The 26,120-nt window shown below is 37.6% G+C and overlaps 1 protein-coding gene across 5 annotated transcripts in view; it reads left to right on the plus strand.

Annotated features, from left to right (window-relative positions):
• SUGCT (succinyl-CoA:glutarate-CoA transferase) overlaps positions 1 to 26,120 on the plus strand; it is a 347,805-nt gene that overhangs the window by 41,236 nt on the left and 280,449 nt on the right. For all 5 annotated transcript variants that reach the window (XM_039571094.1, XM_039571099.1, XM_039571108.1 and 2 more), the window contains exon 8: positions 7,171 to 7,314. In XM_039571094.1, the coding sequence (XP_039427028.1) occupies positions 7,171 to 7,314 (144 nt within the window). The remainder of the gene's footprint in view (positions 1 to 7,170; positions 7,315 to 26,120) is intronic.

Genomic DNA, 26,120 nt, shown 5'->3' on the forward strand with positions numbered 1-26,120 from the left:
AAATAAGCATTTAATCAAGCTGTCTTGAATCACCTACAGATGCAGGGAATCTGGTCCCCAAATGTCCCTTCTTAAGTGAGGTAGTGTTACAAGTCTGTTCTATGCATTATAAATGCCAGATACTGTTCTGTGGTGGTGCTCCTGATACTCTGGAAGCAGTGCTGCAGATCTTGCGAGTACGATACTTGCATGCTCTGGATAAACAAGGAATTAATAAAGTTTCTGTACTTAGTGCCAGATATTCATGTTTGAGTAGGTTGCTGAAAGCTAACCACACATGATCTGGACACAACTCTATTGTAGGGTTGATATTCTGCCAATAGACTTGTTTTCTATTGAAAACAATGGCAAACATCAGAAGTTTGTACTTCTGGCAGCTATTGTTACCAGAGTTGTCCTTTTTATTAGTGAGACAAAACAAAATCAAGCATTTTTTGACTGAGTAAGCAGAAACATCTTGTGCCTAGTGTCCTGAGACTGTCAATTTCTTTTTTGTTTTTGGTACGTACTTACAGTATGTCACATCTCAGAACATGAGAAGACATGGAATTGAGTGCAGTCTGTACAGGCACTTCCCTTCAAATACATAATGCACATATGTTCTAAGCAATGACTGGTCATAGTAACTACAGTCTAAGTAAATCTTGCATTGTGTCTTGTCATGTAGAATGGAGGTTAACACTTCCAATACAATGCCAGAAACTTCACGCACACCTCAAAATATACCAAACAAAATTAAAAAGGTATAAAGACTGTTAGAAAGGGGCAAATGTTAGTACAACATGAATAAAGGAAAGTATATTGAAAAATTGAAAAACACGGGACTCTTGTACAGCTTTTCAGTGATATGTGAATGCCAGAATAAATAACAGTTACAGTGAATAATTGCATGCAAGTTATATTATGAAAGTAATAGTTCTCAATGGCTGCTATGAAGATGGATTTTATTAAAAGATTGTGTTAAGATCTACCCTGGAAAACCAGATGTTCACATCACCTTACCAAGACTTGAAGCAATGTAATCACAGAAATAATTTAGTCATTGTCAGTAACAGCTTTGTCTGTAGGGGCTTCTAACAATTCATTCAAACTTAGTCACTCTTTTGCATGATCAAAATAAACATGCTAAAATTTGCTTATTTTTCTTTATTTGAAGTTGTTTATGTAGTATTTCCTCAGTTTCTCAAAACCATTTTTTGATGTATAGAGGGACAGTTTTGTTTCAAAGACTTAAGTAGTCAATGACTCCAAAGAAACAAATGTGCTTTTTGTTGTTGTAGTGAAAACTTACCCAAGTGGCTGTAAAATCATATAGTATGCTTGTTTGAAAGTTACTTTAAAATAGCAAAGTATTATTAATAGTAAAATCTTCCATGTTTTTCTTACATTTATGTTTGTGTGACTGAATTGTGTTTAAAATTTCACAAAACTAAGTCTGAACAAAAGTAGAAAACCTTGTTTCAGTCAACATGTAGAAAAGTGGCTAAAGAAAAAAGAATCTTACTCTTTCATGCTGGTTTTTTTAAAATAAAGCTTAAATTATTTATTGACCAGATAACATGGAATTAATGTGCTAAAAGTAATAATTTGAATGGGTAGACTAGGGTCTGATTTATTTTTTAGAATAAAATAAAAAAGGCCACTCTTATGAACTGGAAATGAAAAAAAAAAAAAAAGAAAAAGTTATAACAGGTGGTGTTGGTTTTATATTTAATTGCAGTAGCTATAGATAAATCAGCATAACATCAGTGCAACAGTACTCTTTGGAAACGTCCCTTTGGTAAACAAACCATTGAATGTTCTTGCAGGATGATCTTAGAGGCATCAGCTGATGCAGCAGACAAATTATAATGAATCTGTGCAGCAGCAACAAAGCATCAACATACCTGACTGAGGTGCTTAATGTTGAGGTATACATATTTATATCGAGGCATACATATTTACAGCTCCTTAGAAAGCATTTTAATAATAGGGTGAAATTTTGTCCTGTATCTGACATACTCAAAAATGTATAGATCCAAAAGCAGTATATATTTCTGCCTATAAAAAAAAAAAAAAGAACAGCTTTCTTTTTACTTTCTTTTTTCCTGGTATCACTTAATGGTAATAACTTTGAAATGCTTCTGAGTGATAGTCTGAACCTTGAAATCAAGCTACAACTTCTGCAATATTGCAAAATTATTGGCACAAACAACTGCATTTGTGCTAGTGTTGTTTTTGCTGATTGTACAAACCCAAACACAGTAGAATAGTGTCTTTAAATCATCTTTTTGTGTAAAGAAACCTGCATGGAATTCAAGCTCTTACACATGTACTTGATTACTTCTGTATTAGAAGTGTATCACACCTGTGAAATTTGAAATTCTAATGTGTTTATGAGGGTAATCTGTTTTGTGTAAATTGCTAACACAAACCCATTTTGAATTAAAGTAGTTGCTTCAGGACACATTCAGGTTTTCTTTACATAAATTAAAATATGCTAAAGGACAAAGTTTGCACTGATGACACGTTTATTGTCCTGGATGACTTAATTTATAGATATTTCCTGGTTAAACATCACTTTCAACTTTCATATTTGATGAACAGAAAGTTCTTACTTAATATATTCAGATATATCAGTGCCAGATGAATATCCCTTTGATGAAAATTTCTGACTCATCAAGGCAATAACTTGAAATTAGTTAAATAAACCCCAGTTTAGTTACAAATCCCCTTCCATCTCCTAGTGGATTATTACATGTGGTCTTCAGTATTTGAAGTACCTTTATGGTGGTGTATTCTTTCTTGCGGAAAAACCATTTTGTTTTACTGAATATGAGACAGCATTTAATCTGCAATCCAGAGAGGCCATTCTTTGGTTTAAAACAAAACAAACTGTAACAAAAGAATACACATGGTATATATAGTTTAGAGCTATTGAAAAATACCAGCCATTGCTGGTTCATATTAGCTTCAGCAATTATTTCACATCTGTAAAGACTACTGGACTTAGAATGGTTTTATTAAGCATGTTATTTCAAAACAATTTTCATTTTAAAGGGATGAATTTTGTATTATTGATGTAAGTTTGGGAAGAGAAATTATGTCAAAGGGCAAAAAAAAAAGACCCAGGCAAAGAATCTTCTAAAACATGTTTTGGCTATATCCGGGCCAGAATAAGTCGTCGAATCTTAAGGAATTTGGCAAACAGCAAAAATTAGGAATAAAAGTGTGAAGTATAAGATTGAGCAATAGCAAAGCACAGTGATTTAAGAACAAAAGGTCTGCTCTACTGGTATGAATCTTTATCCTTTCAAATGAGGAAAAGGCAGGTCCTGATCCTGCACCTAATTTAGGGCTCAAGCCAGCCCCTGGGACTGGATGGCAGCTTTGTTTGCTTAAGGCATGTTCTCCCTGGCTATGGCTGCATTTGATCTTCCTACCAGAACAATAATATCATTTTTGTCTGGCAGGGGTGGTGGTGTTTGTCACTTTTGAAATAATTTGATTGAATAAAAGATACTGTATAGATCTTTACTTTGCCCAGGTAACTAGTATAATGTTAGCTACACAAAAGTACTGCTGTGCTGTCAGAAGCTCTGTCTAAAGGAAGGTACTTCTGTGTGTGTTTAGCTTTATCCTTCATGTAAAGCAGCTTCATGTCCCTTGTTCTGCAGGATAGTGACAAAAGCCTGAATTAATCCATTTCACAGTACTTACACCTGTGCATCCTGCCACAGAAAGACTGGTTTATTGCACAGGAGCGGATTGAAGCTGATTAAATGGTGAGGCATGGCAGCTAGTCATGAGTCTTGATAGAAAGACCAAGGAAGGCTAGAAATTGTGTGGACTGGTTCAGAATTATAGATTATGGAGTTTTAGGATAAAGCAAAGCCAACATGTTAAAAATAGCACAGCAGTATAGTGCTAGTAGTTTGTAGGAGTGTTCTGTAAGGGGAAATTGTGGAAGTTTTTTTAGAAATAAAGGTGAACTTTTTACTGAGGCAAAGGAAGTGCTTGCTTTTAAACATTAGGTAGTTTAGTACTTGATGAGGAAGGTTCTGGAATTCATATGTAATCACTTATTAAAATAATCCCAATTTCTCCATCTTCGAAATGTAGTGTTCTCCTTCAAGGGTGAAATTAATGACACTCTGAAAACAGTGGAAAGTGTTTTCAAACTAAGAATGTTGCAGCACATCCGTTTGGAAAATCTAAAGTCTTTTTGGTCTCTTCTCAACCCAGTGAATGTAATGAAGTGGCTATAATAAAGAAAGAACAATTCAACAAACTGATTGCTTGCAACAGATAGTATGGGTTAATTTCTTTTTGTTTTTGGTTGAGTTTTTTTGTGTCTGGGGGAGAGTGGTTTGCTTTTGGTTTTGTTTGTGGGTTTTTTTTGTTTGTTTTGTTTTTTCTTTTATTTCTCTGTGGTAGCTCTGAGGAGCAAAACCATTCTCGTGGGCTAATTAGTTTTCTCAGTAGGCCTGTGCATATAAAAGTGAAGAATGAAATTTCCTGGTTTTCCCCAGAGCTGGGTACAATGAGAGTTGTAAATAGCTGAAACCTTCGAGCTGCGTTTTCTATAGGGAGGCTGAAGTAGCTTAGTGTAGAGTCTGGAGAAGGAAGAAATAAGAGATTCTTCAAAAAAGTAGTACTTCCTAAAGCAGTCTTCACCTTAATATTTTGTAGTTTATATATCATCCTATAGATATCTAGGCTATAGATAGTCAAAGACTAATCCTTAGTGCAGTTTGAAAGAGAGTAGCTAAGAATTTTTTTTTAAACTTTGTTATATTTTATACAGATTTTATAATTTTTAGTCAATTGCATGATATGAATAAAATAGCAGCCCTTTCCATCTTATGTAGAAAATATTGTCCTACTGTCTTTTATTTCAGAATTGCTCTAGTAATGTAATTGATAATAAAATAAAAAAGTTTAAAGAAAAATATAACTTATATATGACTTGATATCAGACTTACGTAAATCCTGTTGGAGTGCAAAAGAAAAATGATGGTGAAGATTAATTTTCTTACATGAAGCCAAGACACTTTTTTTTAATAATTATTAGTAAACAATTCTTGCATCTTATTTAGAAGATTATTATTACAATAATTATACTTAGGAGTTTAGACATGGCTAATTAAAATAATTCTGTAAATTCAATTTTATTGAATTTATGCTGCATTAGTTCAAATACATTTATGGTAACTTGACAAACAGTTATTATTTATCAATTATACTGATTTTAACTTGTCCTATGGTAGGCTTACTTGGGTGCCAGAGCTCTGGAGCAGTCTCATTAGCTTTGCACTGCTATTTTTCTTCAAAACTTGAAAACTTAAAAAAAAAAAAGAATCAACAAAGAATAAGACTTCAAAATAAGGAACTGCTGTGACAATCTGATCACCTGACCTCCAACTTTTCAGAGTAGGAAATGGGAGAATATTTCAGAAGAAGCACTTCAAAGATCCTATGATAAAAGCCTAGCTGGGCTGAAATTATAAGTTCATTTTGCCATTGATTTCAGAGGGGACGTATATCATGCCAATGATTACAGAAGTTCTGAAACACATGATGTAAAATGAAGATTCTTCCCTTGATGCCAGAAAAGGGATGACATACAGAGAAAGGATATTTGAACAAACAACTTTTCAGTGACTTCAGTTAAAAGGTCATGAATTTGCATGTATTTGCATGTGTAATATTTACATGTGTAAACAAAAAGTTTTTGTTTTCTTATTAGAAGCCTGGAATGTGTATATTGGAAAATATAAAACTGAACTTTGGCTCGGGGAGGGACTGAAGAGGAGGGAGAAAAAGGAAGTGAGAAGAATGAAGCAATATGGTTCTGCATTTTAAACAGATAGGCACCTGTGTCAGCATACTGTGGAAGTTGTTTAGGCCTTTGGCTTCTAGACATAATAAAATTCAGTCTTCGCTAGCTTCTCCTGTCTCTAATATTACCTCTTTTCTTTTTGCACTGGTGAGTTGAAGCATTATGTTATTAGGGACAAAAAGTTGCATAATAAATCCTTCATGATTTGCAGTATGTGACATCACAAAGTGGCAGTGTTGTGTACATGCTGCAAGAATATCTGTTTTTTAGTGGTGGTTTTCATACATCAGTTCACTCAAAGATACTGATTTCTTGCACTAACTGCAATTGAGTGCAACCATCCAACCAATTCCTTATCTACCAAGTGGCCGGTTTAGAGACAAGCATGTCATGTGGGACAGTGTGAAATGCTTTGCACAAGTCCAAGTAGATGGCATCAGTCACTCTTCCCAGATCTGCTACTGCTGTAACCCCATCATAGAAGACCACTAAATTTGTCAGGCACAATTTGCCCATAGTGAAGCCATGTTGGCTGTCACAAATCACCTGCTTATTTTCCATGTGCCTCCATGTGCATAGCTTCCAGGAGAATCTGCTCCATAATCCTGCTGGATAGGAAGAGGAGACCAGGAGACTGGTGGGCCCATAGTTCCCTGGGTCTTCTTTTTTACCCTTTTAAAATATGGGGGTTATGTTTCCCTTTTTCCAGTCAGTGGGAACTTCTTTGGACTACCATGACTTCTCAAATAAGGTGGATAGTGGCTTAGCCATTCCCACTGCCAAATCCCTTGGGTCCTGCAGATGTATGTCATCAGGTCCAATGGACTATGCACCTTCAGGTTCCTTAGATGGTCTTAAACCTGATCTTTTCCTACAGCGTGTGGTTCTATGTTGTTGCCTCTCCAACAGATATTGGGATGGTTGAAGCCCCCCATGAGGACCAGGGCTTGTGAATGCGAGGCCACTGCAATCTGTCTATAGAGGGCCCCATCCACTCCATCTCCCTGGATGGGCACGTGCAGCAGGATTGAAACGTTACCTGCAATTGCCCTCTCCGTGCTCTCATTCAGCCCTTCATCCATCCCCAGTGAAACTGTATGTGCTCCAGCTGGTCACTGACATAGAGGGAAACACTGCCTCCTGGTCTCCTCTGCCTGTCCTTCCTAAAGAGCCTATACACCTCCATTCCAACACTCCAGTCACAGGAGTCATTCCACCATGTCTCTGTCAAGCCAATAAGATCCCAGCCCTGCACAATCATATTGTCTCTGCTTGTTTTCCTGCTTTTAATTTTTTCTTTGTTTATTGTTTTGTCTTGTTTCATTTTGGGGTGTTTTCTTTTTCCTTAGGATGGTGAGCCAGTTAGACCAGGAGTAGCAATGACAGACCTTGCTACTGGGTTGTACACATATGGAGCAATTATGGCTGGTTTACTTCAGAGGTATAAGACGGGAAAAGGACTACACATTGACTGCAATCTCTTGTCAACTCAGGTAAGAGTTGTAAAAAAATTGCTTTTTGTTGTGTAGATGTTTGAACCTAATACTATTTGGTTATAAACTAATGTGCATTAGTTAATATAACTAATGACAACAATAATGACAGTAATGACATTAGTGATCATTCTCTTAACCTGCCACCCTGGTAGTGACCATTTTATATGACATGGTTATTGTTACTACTGCACTAAGTTTGGTTTTCGCTTTTTACAAAGGACTACCATGCTCTTTCAAAGCACGGGTTAATCGAGGTTTATAATATCTCTGAGATTGTAACAGTTGTAGTGAGTAATTTGAGACAGACAAGCCTAAAGTGGTGAAACCAATGTTGAAAGGAAGGCTTTGGCGCTGGGTAATGTTACTTTTAGAGCAACTGAATAACTTGTGCAAAATCACCCAGAGTAATAAAGTATCACCCAAGTTTCAAAGTAATGTAATCTGGGGGGAGCTGCCTTGTGGCTCTGGGAGTTAAAGAATGAGGTAGATTAGAAGATGCAGCATTTTTCCTAGACGTTAAAGGCAAAGTTGTTTTGATCATGAAAGATATACCATATACTACAAACAATGAGAATTTTAACTCTTCTTTGAATATTTAAACATCACTGGTGCAATGATTTATAATTTCTAAAAAGCAAGTGACATCGGTATGAGGTGCATATGATCAGATGGTATGTTGTCTTGCTGATGTAGGTACTTGCTGATATCAACTGGGTATATGATACAGAGGAATTTTTGTTTATGTTTTAAAATGTACGTAAAAATTGTATGCAGTCCTAATTAAAGTGACTACAGTGCTCCATTGTTTTCATCTTTATTCAATTGTATTTTTCTTCACATTATACCTGTCAGTACAGTTGAGAAATGACAGTGCCCATTGTGCTAAAAGTTGGCCCAGGTGTGAGCAAGAGGTTGGACACCTATACTCTTGTATTATAACAATGATTGAGACTAATGATTGAGGTTGCTCTTGTTTTAGTGCCTACTGCTTTTGTCTGAATAACTACTGAAATCAGAAAGGAGGGGAAATTCTTGCTTAAATAAATAAAGAACTTTTCATTTGTTTCAGAACAAGTGTTTGTAAGAACTGAAATTAATTATACTTAAATATATTCATAAATGTATCTGTATTGGAATAATATTTAGAAAAAAAGCAGTTTAGAAAAATATTTTAAATGTGTATTAAATGCTTATTAAGTATTTTATATATATATGGATGTAGTGGGGTTTTATGTTTAAGGTATTGTAGTGTTATATATTATGGCAACTGCTCCTTGATCTTTTAATTTCTAATTTTATTAAAAATACTTCTGAAAATTTTTATTAATTTCCAGAGTAATCTGGGGGGAGGAAGGGGGGTGTTTAACTCCTTGTTCCACTGGTTTTTGGCTTTTTTTTAAATGTAGTTTTCTTGATTATTATTAGGTATTTTATCAAATGCTGAAAGCAAGAAGAGTTGAAGTTAGGTGTTTCTGTAGCTCTCTTATTTCAGCCTGTTTTGTTACCTCATTTGCCTTCATAATCTTTTTCCTTAATTAGGGTAGATTTGTCTATGCACAGAACTGTTCTTATATTGCAAAATTTCCATCTGAACTTCCACATCATCATCCTTTAGGCCGCTCACTGGCATAAACAAGAAAGAGATTGAAGACTTGGATAGATGTTAGTGAACAAAGCATGTGACTTGGTGTTTGTCTTCTACATGATTCGTTGAAGCAGTGCTAAATGGTCAAGGAAAAGCTCAGTAGTTTTTCGGGTTTTTTTAAACATAAACCGCTTCCCTGCTTGTTATCAAAGTACAGTTATCTAAAAGTTATTAAGACGTAATTCCATAAATGCACACTCTCATTGAAAAATAAATGTTTTTATTTACTTCATTGTGGGGTAAATGAAATTCAAATAAGTTGGTATATTGGAACAGAGTATGGGTAAAAGATGTTATTCAGAAAAGAGCTCTTTTAGGGGTTTAGATAATCTGATTGCCTCAGTCCAAATTAATTTTAGGGTGTTGGCCCAAGACTGTAATGAGAACATCTATTAAATTGGAAGAAGTGTTTATGGATGAGGTTCTAAAGTACAAAAAATAAAAGCATGTGATCAATCCCATTACAAAGATGTGTTAAAATGAATGAAGAAAAACCTAAGTTGCAGCTGAGTCTGTCTCAGACAGAACATGTAGTTTGTTGGTTCATTTTCTTTCCTTTTGTAAAACTGGTGGTTACTTTTAAGTTTTTAAGGATCAGTGTCTCTACTAAGAAACAGTAGTACAAAGCTGAAAATTAATGTAAATAAATAAATTATTCTTGCAATACTTCTGATGGTAGTGAGTTTTTTTAAACGAGTTTAGACAATTACTGTGATATGATCAGGGTCTTTAAAGATACATGTTTCCAAAGAGATTTTGGTTTTATGTCCCAACTAAATATCTAAAGCTAGCTTTTCCTCATGTGATGAATGTTCAAAAAGAAGACCTTTTGAAGTTTCTCATGGATGCTGCCAAAAAAATAAGGAACCTAAAGTTTTAGACTTTCAGTTTATTAGGTTCTTGTTGCTGTTGATTAATGGTAGGATCTAGAGGTCAAACAGAGACATCGTGAAAACTTTTCCTTCAGCTTGAGATTCACTGAAGTGTAGTCATTTTTCATGAGAAAAAAAGGAATCTTCTATGTGTGCTGAACCATCCTATTTATAGTGTTGCGACAGCAGGGTCTTGTATGAAACTTCTTGGTTTTGCCAGCATTTCATGCACTGAGCTAATACAGCAGTGTGCTTGGACCTTTTGTCCATCCCTTCCTCTGAACTGAAAATTGCAAACCTGGCCAATACACGTCTTCATTGTTCAGTGCTGATGACTTTGACTATGTCAGAAAGGAATGAAAACCCCAGGGGTTAAGTCACTCAGGTGATTAGAAAATCTTGAAAACTGCTTGGTTTGTTTTATAGCAGAAAGCCCAGCATTTTAACGTCCATCTGTGTCCGTACTATCACATTTCTGCATGCCTTGTAGAGGATTTAAATTTTTTTTTGCAGAGGGGAGGGCTGGAGAATGCTTTTGATACTAATTTCCTGCACAGACATGCAAATAACAAAGAGCATTGAAATGAATTCAACTGCCAACAAAACTGATCTGAAGCTTTTTAAAGAACTAACCCACTGACTGGCAAGTTAGTTTCGTATTTGTGATATGTGTAGAACCAAATTATAAGTGAGATCCTGTTCTCTGAAGAAATATTTTTTTGTGTTTTAAACACTTACTACTACCAAAGAAGATTTCTTTCCCCACAACAAAATAGGATTCTAGGATTTTTTTGAACAAGCAATATGGTAACTCTTAGGATGTGGTTTTGCAGTGAGCAGAAACTTTTTTATCTCTCATCTATAAACTTTTAACCCATGTCATATGATTCCTTTGAAATTTTTGACTTTTAGATGATTCACAGTTGTCAGCTCCAGACCTTTCAGCATCTAAATAGTGTCCTTTAGATGATACTGGTAAATAAGAAGGAAGTGGGGTTTGGATTTGGTTCCAATTACGCAATTGTGCCTTTTCTTCTGTTGTGGCTTAAAAAAATCTCTTGGAAGTTTTAGTATCCTTCCTGTATTTAATTACAACCAGGCTCCAACAAATACTGTAATAGGCTGGTTTCGTTTGGATTAAAAATCTGCAAGAAATGTTTTGCATTTAACATTTACGCAATTTTGAAGTATATTTTTTCCCAGATTCCATAGACAGAATAATGTGGTTAATATTGTTTGTATAAAATGATTGTTCATCAGACACTTCTCTGCTTCTAATTACTATGTTTTAGTTTGTGTTTGCTGTAGCAAACACTTAATCTTCTGAAAATATTGAACTGACTCTAGAAAAACCTAGAAAATTGGTATAAATTATTTTCATTATTTCATTTTTGTGCTTAATTTAACTGTTAATTTACTGAGGGAATGATGAGGGTAAGAAGCTATTAGTTTTTGTTTCTGCATCACATTTTCCCAAGATCATTCTGTTTAAAGCTTATCTATTTAAGGTGCTTTCAGTGCTATCTATTCAGGGCTTTCATGGCATGTCTTTTAGCAATTATTGAGTATAGGTGAAACTGGTAGCCGTTGCATACTGCCTCTAGGACATACATGACATGATAGAATCCCTGAGCAGTAAGTTGTGTGGAATATCAATCTTGGAACTTAAATACTGCTCAGGTGTCTTGACTGTATCTTGTTGCCTCTCCGCTTGCTGAGAGTCATGAGTTGACTGAATACCAAAAGAAAATCGTCTTTTTTAGAGGTTATTGCTTCTGGTGATTTTGGAGGCCAGCTATGAGGACTGTTACACAGTTGTCTTGGTTTTGGGTATGGTTTGAATAAGTGGGTTTTTTACAAGCTTATAAAGCATCATCTTTGAAAAACATTGTATTCTTAATCTCCATCATAATAAAAAATTGAGCATGTGATGTATAGAGATGTCATCTTTTTCACTGTATAGCTCTCATATGGAAAAATAACAAAATCTGAATTAAAGTGAACATTTCTTTAAACGTATACTGCACTTTAAACACTTCTTGGCCTGTATTCTTGACAATTTCCATTGCGGACAGCCATATAACTAAGAACAGAACTTATCCCTCTGGGTTTTAAGCAGCCAAAATTTGATTGAATAGACCAGAAGACCATACTAACATGACAGTAACTCAATTTAATATTGGCCTCTGTGGAATGTGTGTTATAATTTCTAATGATTAGTTATGCAGTCATTGGTACAACATCCTCCAACTGGATCTTGGTTTTATTTAGTGGCTTTCTTTACTCTGTAAATAGAGTACATATTCAAATTGCAAGGGCATTTCTTCTTTCTGCTACCTGACTGTAAATTCTGTCTTTTTGTCTTTGTTACCATTGCTTGTGTGCTAAAGAAACCAAGCCTGAATGAGTTGCAGCTTCATTTTCCCGTGTTGATCTGCCTCTGTCATTAATTAGAGAAAGACTAGAAAGGAGATAGAAAAAATATGCCCTTTATTACTAAAAAAAACCAAAAATGGCTGCCTAGAGCGGGTAGGGGAGAGAGTTTGAAGACTAAGGAAGACATTTCTTTTAATGAGTTTTTAATTTAGATGACCTTTAAATAAGGGTATAATCTTGGAAATGGAATCAAGATGTTTATTACTAGCAGATCAGATTTCAGAATCATGCTGAGTACTAGGAGAAGGATAACCTGGGTAACTGAAAAGAAAGGGGAAAGATTTAAGCAACTGGTGGCAGAACAAATACATTTAGTGTACCCCAAAATCTCACCTGAATCTCACTTTCTAAACTCATAGAAGCTTTCAGAAGTCATTCTATAAGTTCATCAAATTAGGATAGAGCCTTTCAACACATTATGCTCCCTTTATTTATGTAAATAACAAGTAAAAGGGTTGTAACTTGATGGAAGAGGTTTCAATTTTATGTCATGGAAAATCTTATGTTAGCAAGACAGCGGATTTTTATGTGCTGTTGAACCTCTGGAAATCTAATAAACCTTAACAAGCGTGGCATTTTTGGGTATGCTGATAGAACTCTAACTAAGGTTTCAACACTGCTTAGTTTGATTACTTCAGATAACTCTCATTAAATTTTCTCCGTAGATTATAATTTATAAAAAAAAAGGTGAAGTAAAGGATGATGCTAGAACACATTTGAAATAATGACTTCCTTTGTTCTGACAAGGTCCTGCTGCCAGAATTTCTCTTTGTATTCAGCACAGTATTGTTTCTGTATTCAGTATTGGTTTTGGCTAATCAGTTAGATTGCAAACTCTTTAGAGAAGTGACATGTGATCAGGCCAAAAGTAATAATTTATTACTTATTATGTTATAGTGAAAGCTATAAAAAATGTGTTCAGGCTCTAGTTTAGGACTTCAAAAACAGGTATCCATTAAACTGCTGGAAAGTCATAGAACTATCAAGGTTGAAAGAGACCCTTAAAATCATGAAGTCCAGTTGTCAACCCAGAACTGCCACTGTAACTGATAAACCCCTGAACCACATCACCCAGATCCAGACACCTCTTAGATGTCTCCAGGGATGGTGACTCCACCCTGGACAACTTATCTGAATGCCTACCCTGACCACCCTAATGCTAATTTTTTTCCTAGTATCTTGTCTGAATCTCCCTGTCTCAGCTTAAGGCCCTTTCCTCTGGTCCGCTCACTGCAGGCACAGCAGAAGAGACCAGTCCCCACCTCACTACAGCCTCCTTTCAGGTAGTTGTAGAGAGCAATGAGGTCCCTCCTGAGCCTGCTCTTCTGGAGCATAAACAACCCCAGCCCCCTCAGCCATTCCTCATAAAACATGTTTTCCAGACCTTTCACAAGCCTTGTTGCTCTTCCTTGGACACGCTCCAGCACCTCAATGTCCTTTCTAGAGTGAAAGGCCCAGAAAGGAGCACACTCAAGGTGTGGCCTCACCAGTGCCGAGTACACGAGGGTGATCACTGCCCTGGTGCTGCTGGCTGCACTGTTCTTCACAGAGGCCAGGATGCCATGGATCTTCTTGGCCACCTGGGCACACTGCTGGCTCATATTGAGCCAACTGTTAACCAGCACCCCCAGGTCCCCTTCTGCTGAACAGCTCTTGAGCCTCTCCTCCCCAAGCTTGTAGGGCTGCATGGGGTTGCTGGGACCCGAGTGCAGGACCCTGCACTTCCCCTTTGTCCTCATGCTGTTGTCCTCAGCACATCGATCAAGCCTGTCCAGGTTTCTCTGCAAAGCCTTCCTACTCTTGAGCAGATCAATACTCCCACCCAACTAAATGTCTTCTGTAAATTTACTGAGGGTGCCTTGAATCCCCAGGTCTGGATCACTAATAAAGATATCAAACAGGGACCAACCCCAAAACTGAGCCCCGGGGAACACTGCTAGTGACCCACCACCAGGTGGATTTAGTTCCATTCACCACAAGTCTCTGGGCCTGGCCATCCAGCCAGGTTTCTGCCTGCCGAAGAGTCCACCCATCCAAGCCGCGAGCAGCCAGTTTTTCTAAGAGGATGCTGTGGGAGACTCTGTCAAATGCATTACTGAAGTCTAGCAAGAGTATATGCACAGCCTTTCCCTCATCTACTAAGTGGGTCACTTGGTCATAGAAGAAGATGAGATTGGTCAAGCAGGACTTGCCTTTCATAATGCATGTTGGCTGGGCTTGATCCCCTGATTGTCCTTCATGTGCCATGTAATGGCACTCAGGGTGATCTCTTCCATAACGTTGATTGGAACCGAGGTCAGGCTGACAGACCTGTAGTTCCCTAAATCATACTTCATATGCTTCTTGTAGATTGGCTTTACATTTGCTAATGTTTACATTTGCTAATCAATGCAACCATCGATGTGAGTGTCTAGTCAGAGTTATTTTCAGTATATATTTATATATATATATACATATATATATGCGTATTCAGTAAAAATGCCTTGCTTTGCTTTGAATGAATTTTGCAGTACTAGATTTCCCTGATAAATATATTTGAAGTTACTTTTATTCTAGTGTCCTCTGTGATAAAACACTTTGGGGCTTTTTTGGCACTACTTAAATATTTTTGTAGATTGATTAAAGAATAATTACCTTCTCCAGGGTATCATTTACAACGTTGCCACTATTTAAAAAGCATTATGTAGAAGTGCCAGATTTTGACTCCAGACTCACTGGTAATACTCAAGTGAAATAAAACTTTGGACCACTTTTCTCTGACTTGCATGCTGTGTAACAGCTTGGTAGATGAACTACATCTGCAATGTGGACAGCATTAAAGTACTCAAAAGAGCGTTATGGGCATTGCTTAATGCTGCAGAGGCACAGAAATTATAATCTTGAAACATCCTATTTCAAACATTTCATTCAATTGAATGGATTTATTTCTTGTGTCATCCCTGTAGTGCATTAGCACCTAATGGGTGGTGAATGGAAATTGTCAGTGTTAGAACTAAAGCCATTGTTGTTCTGCCAAGCCAATACTGTAATGAATGGGAGATTTTGCTGTGATAATGAGATAATATTTGCACATTTCTCACACAACCAAACAGACATGAGTTGTTTCTGTATGTGCTTCCCTATGTATCAAATAAAAAGTCTAAAAATCTACCTGTTTGCACTGCTGCAGCACAAGCTGTTGAAATTACTATTATATTTTATTTTTGTATTTGTTCACTACAGATAAGATGAAAATGACATTGTCAGTAGACAAATACACCTAAAATTCTTTTTTCCATGCAAGTATTAATGCTGATAAATGTGGAGACAAAAAAGATGAGTGCTGTAAATGGTTAGACGTATGCATATTTTCATTGTAAATGGCGCTGTTCCTAATCCTAAGATCAAAAGTTAAAAGTGCCTTAATACAGCTTGTTTTGGATGTTGACAGCTTTCCATGACAAGTCCTTATTACTGATAAAATAAAAAAATAGTATCCTTCACAAAGTATATGTAGCATCCAATTTGGAGTCTCTGGATACTACACTATTGCAAACAAGAAAAATTACTGTAGTTATTCTGATGGCTGTCTTCACAGGTAATTAAATTTTATATGAGCAAAATCTGTTTGTCTTTATCGTATTTTTATGCCTTCTTGTTTCCATTCTCAGCTGTCAAATATAGCTACTATTTTTAGAGCAGAAAAGAATCATTTAGGTTGGAAAAGAACTTTCAGATCATCAAGTAACTCAGCACTGCCAAGTCCACCACTAAAGCATGCCCCTAAGTGCTACATCTTCTAAATACCTCCAGATAGTGACTCCACCACTTCCCTGGGCAGCCTGGGTCAGTGGCTGACTGCCCTTTCTGTGAAAAAATGTTTCCTAGTATCTAATCTAAACCTCCTGGGTTTAGAGGTCTTTTTCTCTTTTCCTATCACTTGTTGCCTGGGAGAAGAGACTGGCCCCCTACTTCACTATAGCCTCCTTTCAGGAAGTTGTAGAGACCAATAAGGGTCATCTCTGAGCCTCCTTTTCTCCAGTCTGAGCAATGCAAGCTCCCACAGCTGCTTCTCATAAGACTCGTGCTCCAGATCTTTCACCAGCTTCATTGCCCTTCTCTGGATGCGCTTCAGCACCTCAATGTCTTTCTCGTAGTGAGGGACCCAAAACCGAACATAGGATTTGAGGCCGCACCAGTTCTGATTATAAAGCACTGCCCTGGTCCTGCTGGCCACACTATTCTTGATACAGGCCAGGATGCCATTGACCTTCTTGGCTGCCTGGGCACACACTGGCTCATGTTCAGCTGCTGTCAACTAAGGAGTTTTTGCAGCTTAGGATAAGGTGAAGGGGGTTTTCCCCTCGTGTGCTGAAAAAGGGAAGCCTGGAGGTCAAAGCTGCAACCACTCTTGGAAGGCAGCAATCCCTGCTGAGATACACAAAAAGAAAGGGTAGAGCTCCTCACCCAAGGGAGCTTTCCTCCTGTTGCTGGAATGAAGGCACGAAGGCAAAGGCAAAGAAGAAAGAGAGGAGACTCTCCGTATGTGTTCCACACAGGCTTATTGCAGTGGAAAGACAGGGATGAAAAGCCCAATTTTTCACAGGGTCCAGGGATTTTATACTGACTACAGAATAGGTGGGGAAAGGGATCTCAGCCAGTGGGGTAAACGCAAGCAGTTGGGGTTGACAGCAAGGGAACCAAGGGGGACAACACATAGGAGGGACTTAGGGAAGGATCCAATGGAGCGTGGAGGAACAAAGAACTTTCTAGAACTGATACATATTAAACAAGGGATACGAATATGCACAACTTCATACATAAAACAGGGAGGGGAAAACCTTAGCCAATCAGGGGAAAACATGCAAACAGCAGAACAAAGGAATTTTGGGTTCTCACCGTGACTGCAAAGTTATATACTAAACTTGGGTTGCTGACCACTGCAGCTTCTTGTCTGAATTCTCCTCAGGAGGCAGTGGCTGGAGCCACTTGCACCGCCACAATTGGCCAGCACCCCCAGCTACTCTTCCACTGGACAGCTTTCCAGCCATTGTGCCCCCATCCTGTAGTGCTGCCTGGGGCTGTTTTGGCCCAAGCGCAGGATCCATCAGTTCTTGTTGAACCTCATGCCAGCAGCTTTGGCCCATTGATCCAGCCTGTCCAGGTATCGCTGCAAAGCCTTCCTGCCCTCCAGAAGATCATCACTGCTGGTCAACTTGGTGTCACCTGCAAACTGACTGAGGGTGACTCAGTCACCTTGTCCAGTGTATTGTTAAGGTGTTAAACAGAACTGGCCCAAATACTGAGCCCTGGGGAACTAGTGACCGGCTGGATGTAGCGCCATTCACCACTACTCTCTCGGCCCAGCCATCCAGCCAGTTTTTTTTCCAGTGAAGAGCACGCCCATCTGAGCCATGAGCACAAGGCTGTGGGAAAATGTCAAAGGCTTTACTAAAGTGCAGGTAGATAACATCCATAGCCTTTCCCTCATCCACTAAGTGAGTTGCCTTGCCATAGAAGATCAGGTTGGTCAAGTAGGACCTGCCTTTCATAAATCTATACTAGCTGGGCCTGATCCCCTGGCTGTCAGGCATGTGCGGCATGATGATCCTATGCCTGAACCTTTAGGTGCTCCTTCCTGTAGAATATACAGCCTTCCTAGACTCCTTTGTCCTACAGGACTTCTTCCCAAGGGAGTCTCTCAACCAGTCTCCTAAACAGGCCAAAGTCTGCCCTCTGGAATTCCAAGGTAACAGTTCTCCTGACTGCCCTCTCCTTCTGTCTGCAAGAATTAAAAATTCTATCATTTCATGATTGCTATGCTCAAGACAGCCTTCCACCCCCACACAGAAGTCCTTCTCTGTTCACAAACAACAGGTCCAGAGGACCCTTTCCCTAGTTGGCTCTCACCAAGTGCATCAGGAAGTCATCTTCCATACACTCCAGAGACCTCCTAGACTATTTCCTCTTTGTTGTGTTGTATTTTCAAGACATCTATTTAGTATGTTGAAGTCCCTCATGGGAACAAGGGATGGCAATTGTGAGACTACTCGCAGCTGCTCATAGAATAGTCCATCTGCTTTTTATCCTGGTTGGTTGATGTCTGCCCTGTTGGCCTTGATTCTTACCCTTGAGTACTCAACCTTATCTTCACTATAATTCAGCTCTAGAAAATCAAGACACAAAATGTGTTATAGTGTTAGAGGAACCTGTATACAATGTAGCAGAATAAACTTTTTGTAAGTTGAATTTTGCCTGGACTTAGTAAAGCTGTATGAAGTACAGAACACAATGCATTTAATATTTCAATGCATATATAGTCTTTCTTCAGAGATGTAGCGAGTTCAATCTTTAACCAGGCAAAAACACCAATTAAGTGTAGTGGTTTGGTTCAAAATATCCATTAATTAATTATTTTCCTTCTGTGAGATAAGAATTAGGAGAAAGCAAAGCAGGCACAAAACTTAAAAGAATATAAAGAAGTTTAACAGATCTAAAAGAAAGAAAAAAAAGTCAGACTAAACCTTCAGAACACTTCTCTTCACCCCACCTTTCTCCCTTCTCCCACTGACAACGTAAAAAGACAACCCTTGAGATTTTCGGTTTACCACCTCTATAATAATCTTTTCCAGTTCACTTAGGGAGAGGAGTCTCTCTTGCTCATGCTCATGGAGACATCTCCACAAGAAACAATTCTCTCATGGCTTCAATGTCACAGCATGACAGCTGCCCGGGTTGGTTCTCTGCTTGCATGTGAAAGACCCTTCGCTCAACTTACAGCTTTCCCCACAACTGTTTTTGAGGGTCCAATCTTGAGCTAATGAGATACCATTTTAAGATTAAGCTGTTCAGAAACAAAGGTTCTCTTCACCTATCTCTGGGAGCATCTTCAGCTCCAGGAACAGAGGCCCTCCTCCTCCCCTGGGAGCAAGGGTCTTCATCACTTTCATCTCTCTCTGTTCAAGCTTCTCATCAAATCACAGCTACTTCAACATTTGCTTATTTCAGCACAAGTACTTTTGCTCACAATTGCAGTTTGAACACTCCACCCCCCATGCTTCATGAAATTACAATGGGTACTCTGATGTATCATAGTCCATCACCATAGCTTTACAACAGAATTTCAGCTTCTAGACTTGAAGCATCTCCTCTTTCTCCTCTTTCGGGATTTCAGCTCTTCCTTCTTCACTGACTTTGGTGTCTTTATGGTGTTTTCTTCACATGCCTTCACCTTTCCCTTTCCTTTGACTTGGGAGGGGATTGATGTCTGCAGGCTTCATCTGCTCTGGAGGAATCTTATAGCACTAAAAGGGTTAATCTCCCCTGGGCCCCGCAGCTGGAATTCGCTTATCGCTTATCTTTGCTGAGCGATGGCCTGAGATGAATTTTTGGCCGCACTGGAGGGGGCGGCCGGCCTGGCCAAGCCACCCTGCAGGGCCGCCTGCATGGACCAGGGCTGCGGGTGGAACAGGCCCACACAGCGCTGGGGGCGGCCACCTTCCAGCCAGCCCAGCCCGCACTGAGTGGGCCGCGCCGGGTGTCCAGCGGCAGAAGCACCACGAGTCCCCAGTTACCTGTCCAAAAGCCGGAAGCAAGAGAAAGCTTTCCCAGGGCTTGTTGGTTCTTAAATGTGGGTCACAGAGGAGTGTCAAGCTTCTTAAGTGGCTTAAAAAAGTTGCCAATATTCAAACTAACCAGTTGATTGGTTCTGTTGGGTCATAGAGGAAGCTGTAAGCACCTCTTTGCAAGAGAATCACTTCTGTGGCTGAAGCTCTCTTTACTAAAATCCCAAACTATGCTAAATCATGACAAGAGAGAATAAAGTCTTAAGGGAATAATTGTAGAAGTTTATGGCTAAAGTTGTCTTATATGTCTGTTATTGACGTATGATTTCATTTGTTAGAACACTGCCAAAGTTTTAACTGTTTTGGCTGAATTATCCTTGTGATGGAAAAGAAAAGGGATTGTTTTCAAAGTTACTTTTAAAATGATTCATCTGTTTCCAGGATCATGTTATGGGAAAACACACTGATAGGCTTTTAAATTTATTTATTTATTTTCTTCCTGAGAAACCCAGTGCCTTCAGTTTTTGAATTTTGCACAGGGTATACAGACTAACTTTGGAGTTCTTTGTATTTTTAGTGCTAATATTCTCCTTAGTAGTTTTTTTTTTTTTTTAAGTAAGAGGTTCCTTAGAGATATTCCTGTGTAATTATGAAGCTGAAACAAGATTTTTCAGTGATTTTCAGAAAAAAACAACCTAGTATTTTATTGCAATCAAGAAAATGAAATTTTTTCTTCCATTTAGAATGTGTCTTTCTTCAACTGGGGTTCATTTAAAAGAATTTTTTTGTTTGTTTCCTTTTCCTCTTTAATGCTAGTGCTGTCTAATAGCTTCAATGGTCACGATTTTTATTTCTGATCCTCCGCCTAAAATTCATCTGAGTGTGTAGAAGTTTATTTTTTGTTTGTTTGTTTGCCAGTTTAATTGGGGACTGAGGAGAGATAGGAATCCATTTAATGTGTACTTACTCTTGAAACTGTGTGCTGAATAGTACATACTTTTGAAATTACAAGTCCTACATCTGTTAGTTGTATCAATCTTTGCTATTGTTAATACTAATTGTATCTTAATCAGGAGCAGATCTCCATGCTGCGGGAAGCACAGAAGCATTCATTCTGGTGTTTTATAAGCTCTAAATATCTCATGAAAAATAATTCGTAGATCAGTTGCATTTCACTGAACGTAGCAGTTCTCTGTGATGCAAATGCATTGTGTTTTTGAAGATGCCTCAGTTTCTCTATTTATGTAGTCTAAACTTTTTTTTAATAAAGCAAAAGGTGTTATCAGCCATCATTTTCAGGCAAAAAAAGCATTCACACAACTGTGTACCTTAAAGTCTGTTTTGCTCTTGTTATCTATCTTAACCTCTGAGAATTCATGTTCTAGGTAAGGTTTTCAAATACATTACGTTTTATTTTCTTATTGCATGGTTTGTGTTTTTTTATTGTTTCAATTAACATCTCCTAGCACATCTTCTGTGTGACTGTGATTTGCTGTGTGCTATTGGTCAGGTGGCTAACTCGAATCAGCAAATCCCCCATGCTGCATGTCTTTGCTGGCGCGGATTTGGGTACCTGCCTGTGTCTGGTTGGAAGGCACTAAAACTATAGGAGACCTGTTTTAAAATTGTAGTTATTTGTCATTAAAGATTTGGTTATATCTTAACAAGATTGTACTTGTGGCTAGGATTATGCCATTTACTGATACTTCAGTGCCAGGAGTTTTCTTTTGTGAAGGGTGAATTCATGATAATTTCCTGGAGGTTTGCATTAAAAGAAACTGGTGTCACTGAGTAGAAAACACTTTTTAGCTGGAGCACAGTGTTCATAACATGACCACAGACATTCTTCTGAAATTGTCTTTAATAGTAAGCCTTGGCCTATGTGATAGTAGTCTTACTTTTTTTAGTTAAATTTGCAGGCCAGACCTGCTGCCTTGATGTAGGGACACTGATGAAGTAGTAAAATCTTTCTCCTTTGTGGGCAGTGGCTTTGCTGTGTATTTGTAGGTGGGAATGTCTGCCCTGCCTAGAGGTGTATGTCACTGTTGAACTGATTTTTAGCTTCTGCAGATCTCTCGGCTTCGGGCTAGATGGGTGGCCCTTACAAGCCTGAATAAGGTGATGTTTGTTGAGAGCTCCTGGGAATGCTGTGGTTTCCTGCTGGACCCTGTGTGATGGGCTGCCTTGAGTTGTGGCAGCTCTCTTGCCTCTGCACAAGACTGTGGTTCCTGCTGCCCAGTTCATTCTTGCAGGAGTTTGAAACACAATTCCCTGTCAAAAAACAGATAGAACACCATTGTTCACTGTGGTACAGTGCCACATCCTGAAACAGTTGGGTCAATGTTTAGGAATTGCATAATTATCTGGAAGAGTGGGGGTTTCCTTGTAGAGATAGGAGTTTTGGGTTTTGATGTGGATTTTTGGGTTTTTTTGGATAAGGCAAAAATGGCTCAAGGAGCAAGAGCTGAGTCACTTCATGCACATGTCCATGGAAGCAGCTTCAATAAGGGCAACAGGGAATAATTGCAAAAGTAAAATTAGTCAAACTTAAATGTTTGCAGTATCAAAATATTTATTGCAGCATGGAAAAGGGAAAACATAAACCAGTAAAATCAGTCATTAGGTAAATACTAGCATAGGATCCATGATTTTAAGAGAGCTTTTTTACTGGGCACCAAATGTGGATTTTGATCTTATGTTCACATTTTTCTCATGTAAAGATTTTTTTAACATGTCACCAGAAGTATGGAAAAGGTGTAAGTGGAAGATTATTGGCCTCTGCACAACAGAAGGCAATGGAATTTTCTAGAATGATTTTTCCTACAAAGCTGTAAATTAATAACTGTGTTATTACTTCTGTAGTATGGCATAAAATAAGTTACCTATGCCATTGTAAATTGCTTGAGTCTCAAAGTTCGTAAGAGTCTACACGCCTGCTTTAAGAAAAAGGAAACAAAGAACGAGACAGAAATAAATTAACTTGGCTTAGAGTCAAAGCATTGTTAATACATGTGGCAGGATAGCAGACACAAAATTGGAGGGAGAAGAAAAAAAGAATATAATTAAAATGTTATTTTCTCCTCTTTCCAGTTACCTGTCTTCTTTTGTTATTCATATACACTTGTTGAAATTGCATGTGAATGATTGATTGACTCAGCGACTTCATTGTAATAAATTATGTTTGATGTGCTCTCTTGAAAAAAATCTTTTGAAATTCTGTCTCTTTTCTTTGTCTGCTGACCTTGTGGCTTTTAATATCTTGTTTCCCATCTGCCTGATTCTGTCATAATCTGAGCATAACTTTTCAGACCTTAATGCAGCTCTCTTTTTGTTCTAAGTATGTCTGTAACACAAATATGGGATTTGGCCATCAACAGTAATATTAGAAAGGAATGTTGAAATGTGTGTTCCCTTTAATGATGTGAAATAAAGAAATGCTTATCTGTAGATATTTGATAATACATATTTACAGTGCATAGATCTGTCTCTACAAGCAAATGAATACAGAGATGTCTGTATCATTGTATTATATCTGCTTTAATGTTACAAGTTCAAAGGTTACTTTTAAGGATTATTTCTTAATTAAAGGAGAAAAGAAATGGGTCTATAAGGTTTCAGGAAAGCAGTTTAAAATATAGATTTAAAACTACTTAGCTGAATATGTCATATGGATGTACCCAAACTCCAGTTTGAGAGATTTATTTTATTACAGATATTTCTACTGCAAGAAGTGTCTCTAGCAATGAGGTCCTGTGTCTTGAATTACAGGGGAATTTGGAGAAATCTATTTACATTGTTACAAACATTTTTTTTCTAAGGGATATAATGTCTGTAAAATGTTCATTTGGGATATCTTTTTTTTGCCAATAGTTCAGCAGTTTGCTTAACAGCTGTAAGATATAGGTAAATAAATTCTTTGTGTTCTTTATTAATGACATAAAGTGTATATGCCAAAAAGTTTTTTGCACAGTGCCTTTTTAGGGGGATTAAATCTTCAGAGAAACTAAAGAGAATGAACTGAGCCAGGAAGAGAGGAAAGGGAAAAGCGTGGTAGTCCTGGGAAGTCTATGACAGTTTCATGGGACAGTAGAAACAGAATCATCTTCTAAGTTTGCTGAACTCATCAGAGAGTTATTATGAATGTGGCAAAAGGCCACAGAGTTCACTCAACTGTGTATTTTTACACAAAACACAAAACACTGATGTATTTACTTTGATGTAACCTATATAAGTTTATTTGTTTGGTGATGATACTACGGTTACTGCTAGTAATTCATTTTGTCTGGCTAATTTGTCTATGAATAAGGTACCTAAATCAGAGAAGGAAGTCAAAGAAAGCCAAAAGCTTTTTACCTTCATGATTTGTTGAAAAAACAGTAATAAGCAAACCAGTTTCGTAGGTTACATAGGCATATGCATTCAAGCAAGTGATCAGTACATTGACTGAAATGGAATTATTCTTCATACTAAGTAGCAAGTTGAACTGAGACCTTGATACAGTCTGCGCAACTGTTAGTTCCAACATTGCCATCTTTACTAAGCTCTGACTTCCCTGGCTTTTTCAGTCTCTTTCTACTGAAACAAGTCAGAAGCAGATGCCTTAGTGGTGAAATTTCAATATCTAGCAAGCATTATGTTTTAATCCCTTTTTCCCTAGTGTACTGTGAACAAGTGCTTTGGAGAAATCTAGATGTGTGGTTTTTTCTATTACTGAAAATACTACATTCTTCTTATCAGGGAAGCTGAAGCAATTTGCTACACTGTGTTAGGAAGATATATTTTTAGGGATAAAAGTTTTTTGTGAAGAATTTTGCTTATGAAACTCCAACCCCTATTTCTATAGCATAAAATGTAGAAACAAATGGATGGAATGAAATCTTGGCTTGATTACATTCAATATCAATATTTTGGGATTTCTGTCTCACTAGGTTTTAATTCACTGTGTCCTTCCCAGGGTTAAGTTTGATATAGCATTTCCTGTACAGAAAATGGGGAAAGTTAAATGTATATTCATGGTCTTTAGAAGTAAAAGCTGGTTGTAATGGATGCATCTCACCTGTCGGTGAAATTTGTGTGTAGTGTGGCAGCTGTGTAGTGTTGCATACAAATACAGAAGAATATCTAATGAATAATATTTCATCATCACTGCAGAGCCATTTGGGGTGGTTGTGAGTGTGACCCCAAACTGAAAAATGGCAGGAATGATGGGTCAAGGCTATGTGTTACTAATAAATGACACACTCTTGTAACTCATTAACTCTCTCTCTCTAATCACGGTGTGTTTCATTCTATATTGCTGAGGGAAGTTGCAAACTAGGGAAAAAAAGTTCTTTCTACATACTCCTAGTTCCATTTCCTTAACTGCTGAGATTTTCCTGGGGACCAAAGGACAGACGTGATTCAATATTTTAGCCAAATTAAGTGACACTGGGCTATAGAAAGCTGGAGCTGAAATCCAGCTACAAAATGCTTTACAACAGTACTCAGGAATAAGGAATTTTATTTGTAGTTAGTATATACAAATATCATTTTTGTCAGTTAGTTAGACTCTTATTTGCTGTATATTTTCTTAGGTTTCCTGCTGTACTAAATCACTGCATCCATGATTTACAGTTAAATATTTTCTTTAAATGTTACAGTGACACATTCACATTGTCTTTTCACAATATATGGAGAAAGAAGAAGAAAATGAAATTACTTTTGTTTCCTGGGAATTCTGATATAATTCACATATTGGAATATGAATGGTGGACTCTAAATTAATTGCGTGTTTTGTTGTAGATTAGTCTGATTAGTAGGTACAAAATAGTATACACTCTTTGATCATCAAAGCAAATTTCTTCCATCTAATGGGTGAAATATGGAGAAAATAATATTTTTGGAAAAAAATGTTCACATGGTCTACTGTTTAGGCAAGCACTTGCATCTTACTGGTGCAGCTAGTTAACAGAATAAAAGAAAAGTCTTGTGTCTGATGAAGTAGTGATAACCTTCCATGGTAATATAACACTTGTTATATTGGTGTTACTTGGCTTCAGATACTGTCACACAGTGTATTATCTCAAAGAACTAAGAATAAAGAATCTGCCATAGATTATAACAGAACCACTGATTTCCATGCATTACTGCATCACAAATGTTCTTTTTGCTAAGATATAATCATACTTACAAAATATATATTAAGACTCTTACATTCTGGTTCCTAAGTTAGCATGCTGTATTTTCCTCAAAGTTAATATTTTTCCAGTTCTGTCTGACTAATAACTTGCTAAATCTCTCCTTATCTTCTAATGACAGGTGATTTAT

Source organism: Corvus cornix, chromosome 2 (genome assembly GCF_000738735.6).
Source record: "Corvus cornix cornix isolate S_Up_H32 chromosome 2, ASM73873v5, whole genome shotgun sequence".
NCBI lineage: Eukaryota > Metazoa > Chordata > Aves > Passeriformes > Corvidae > Corvus > Corvus cornix.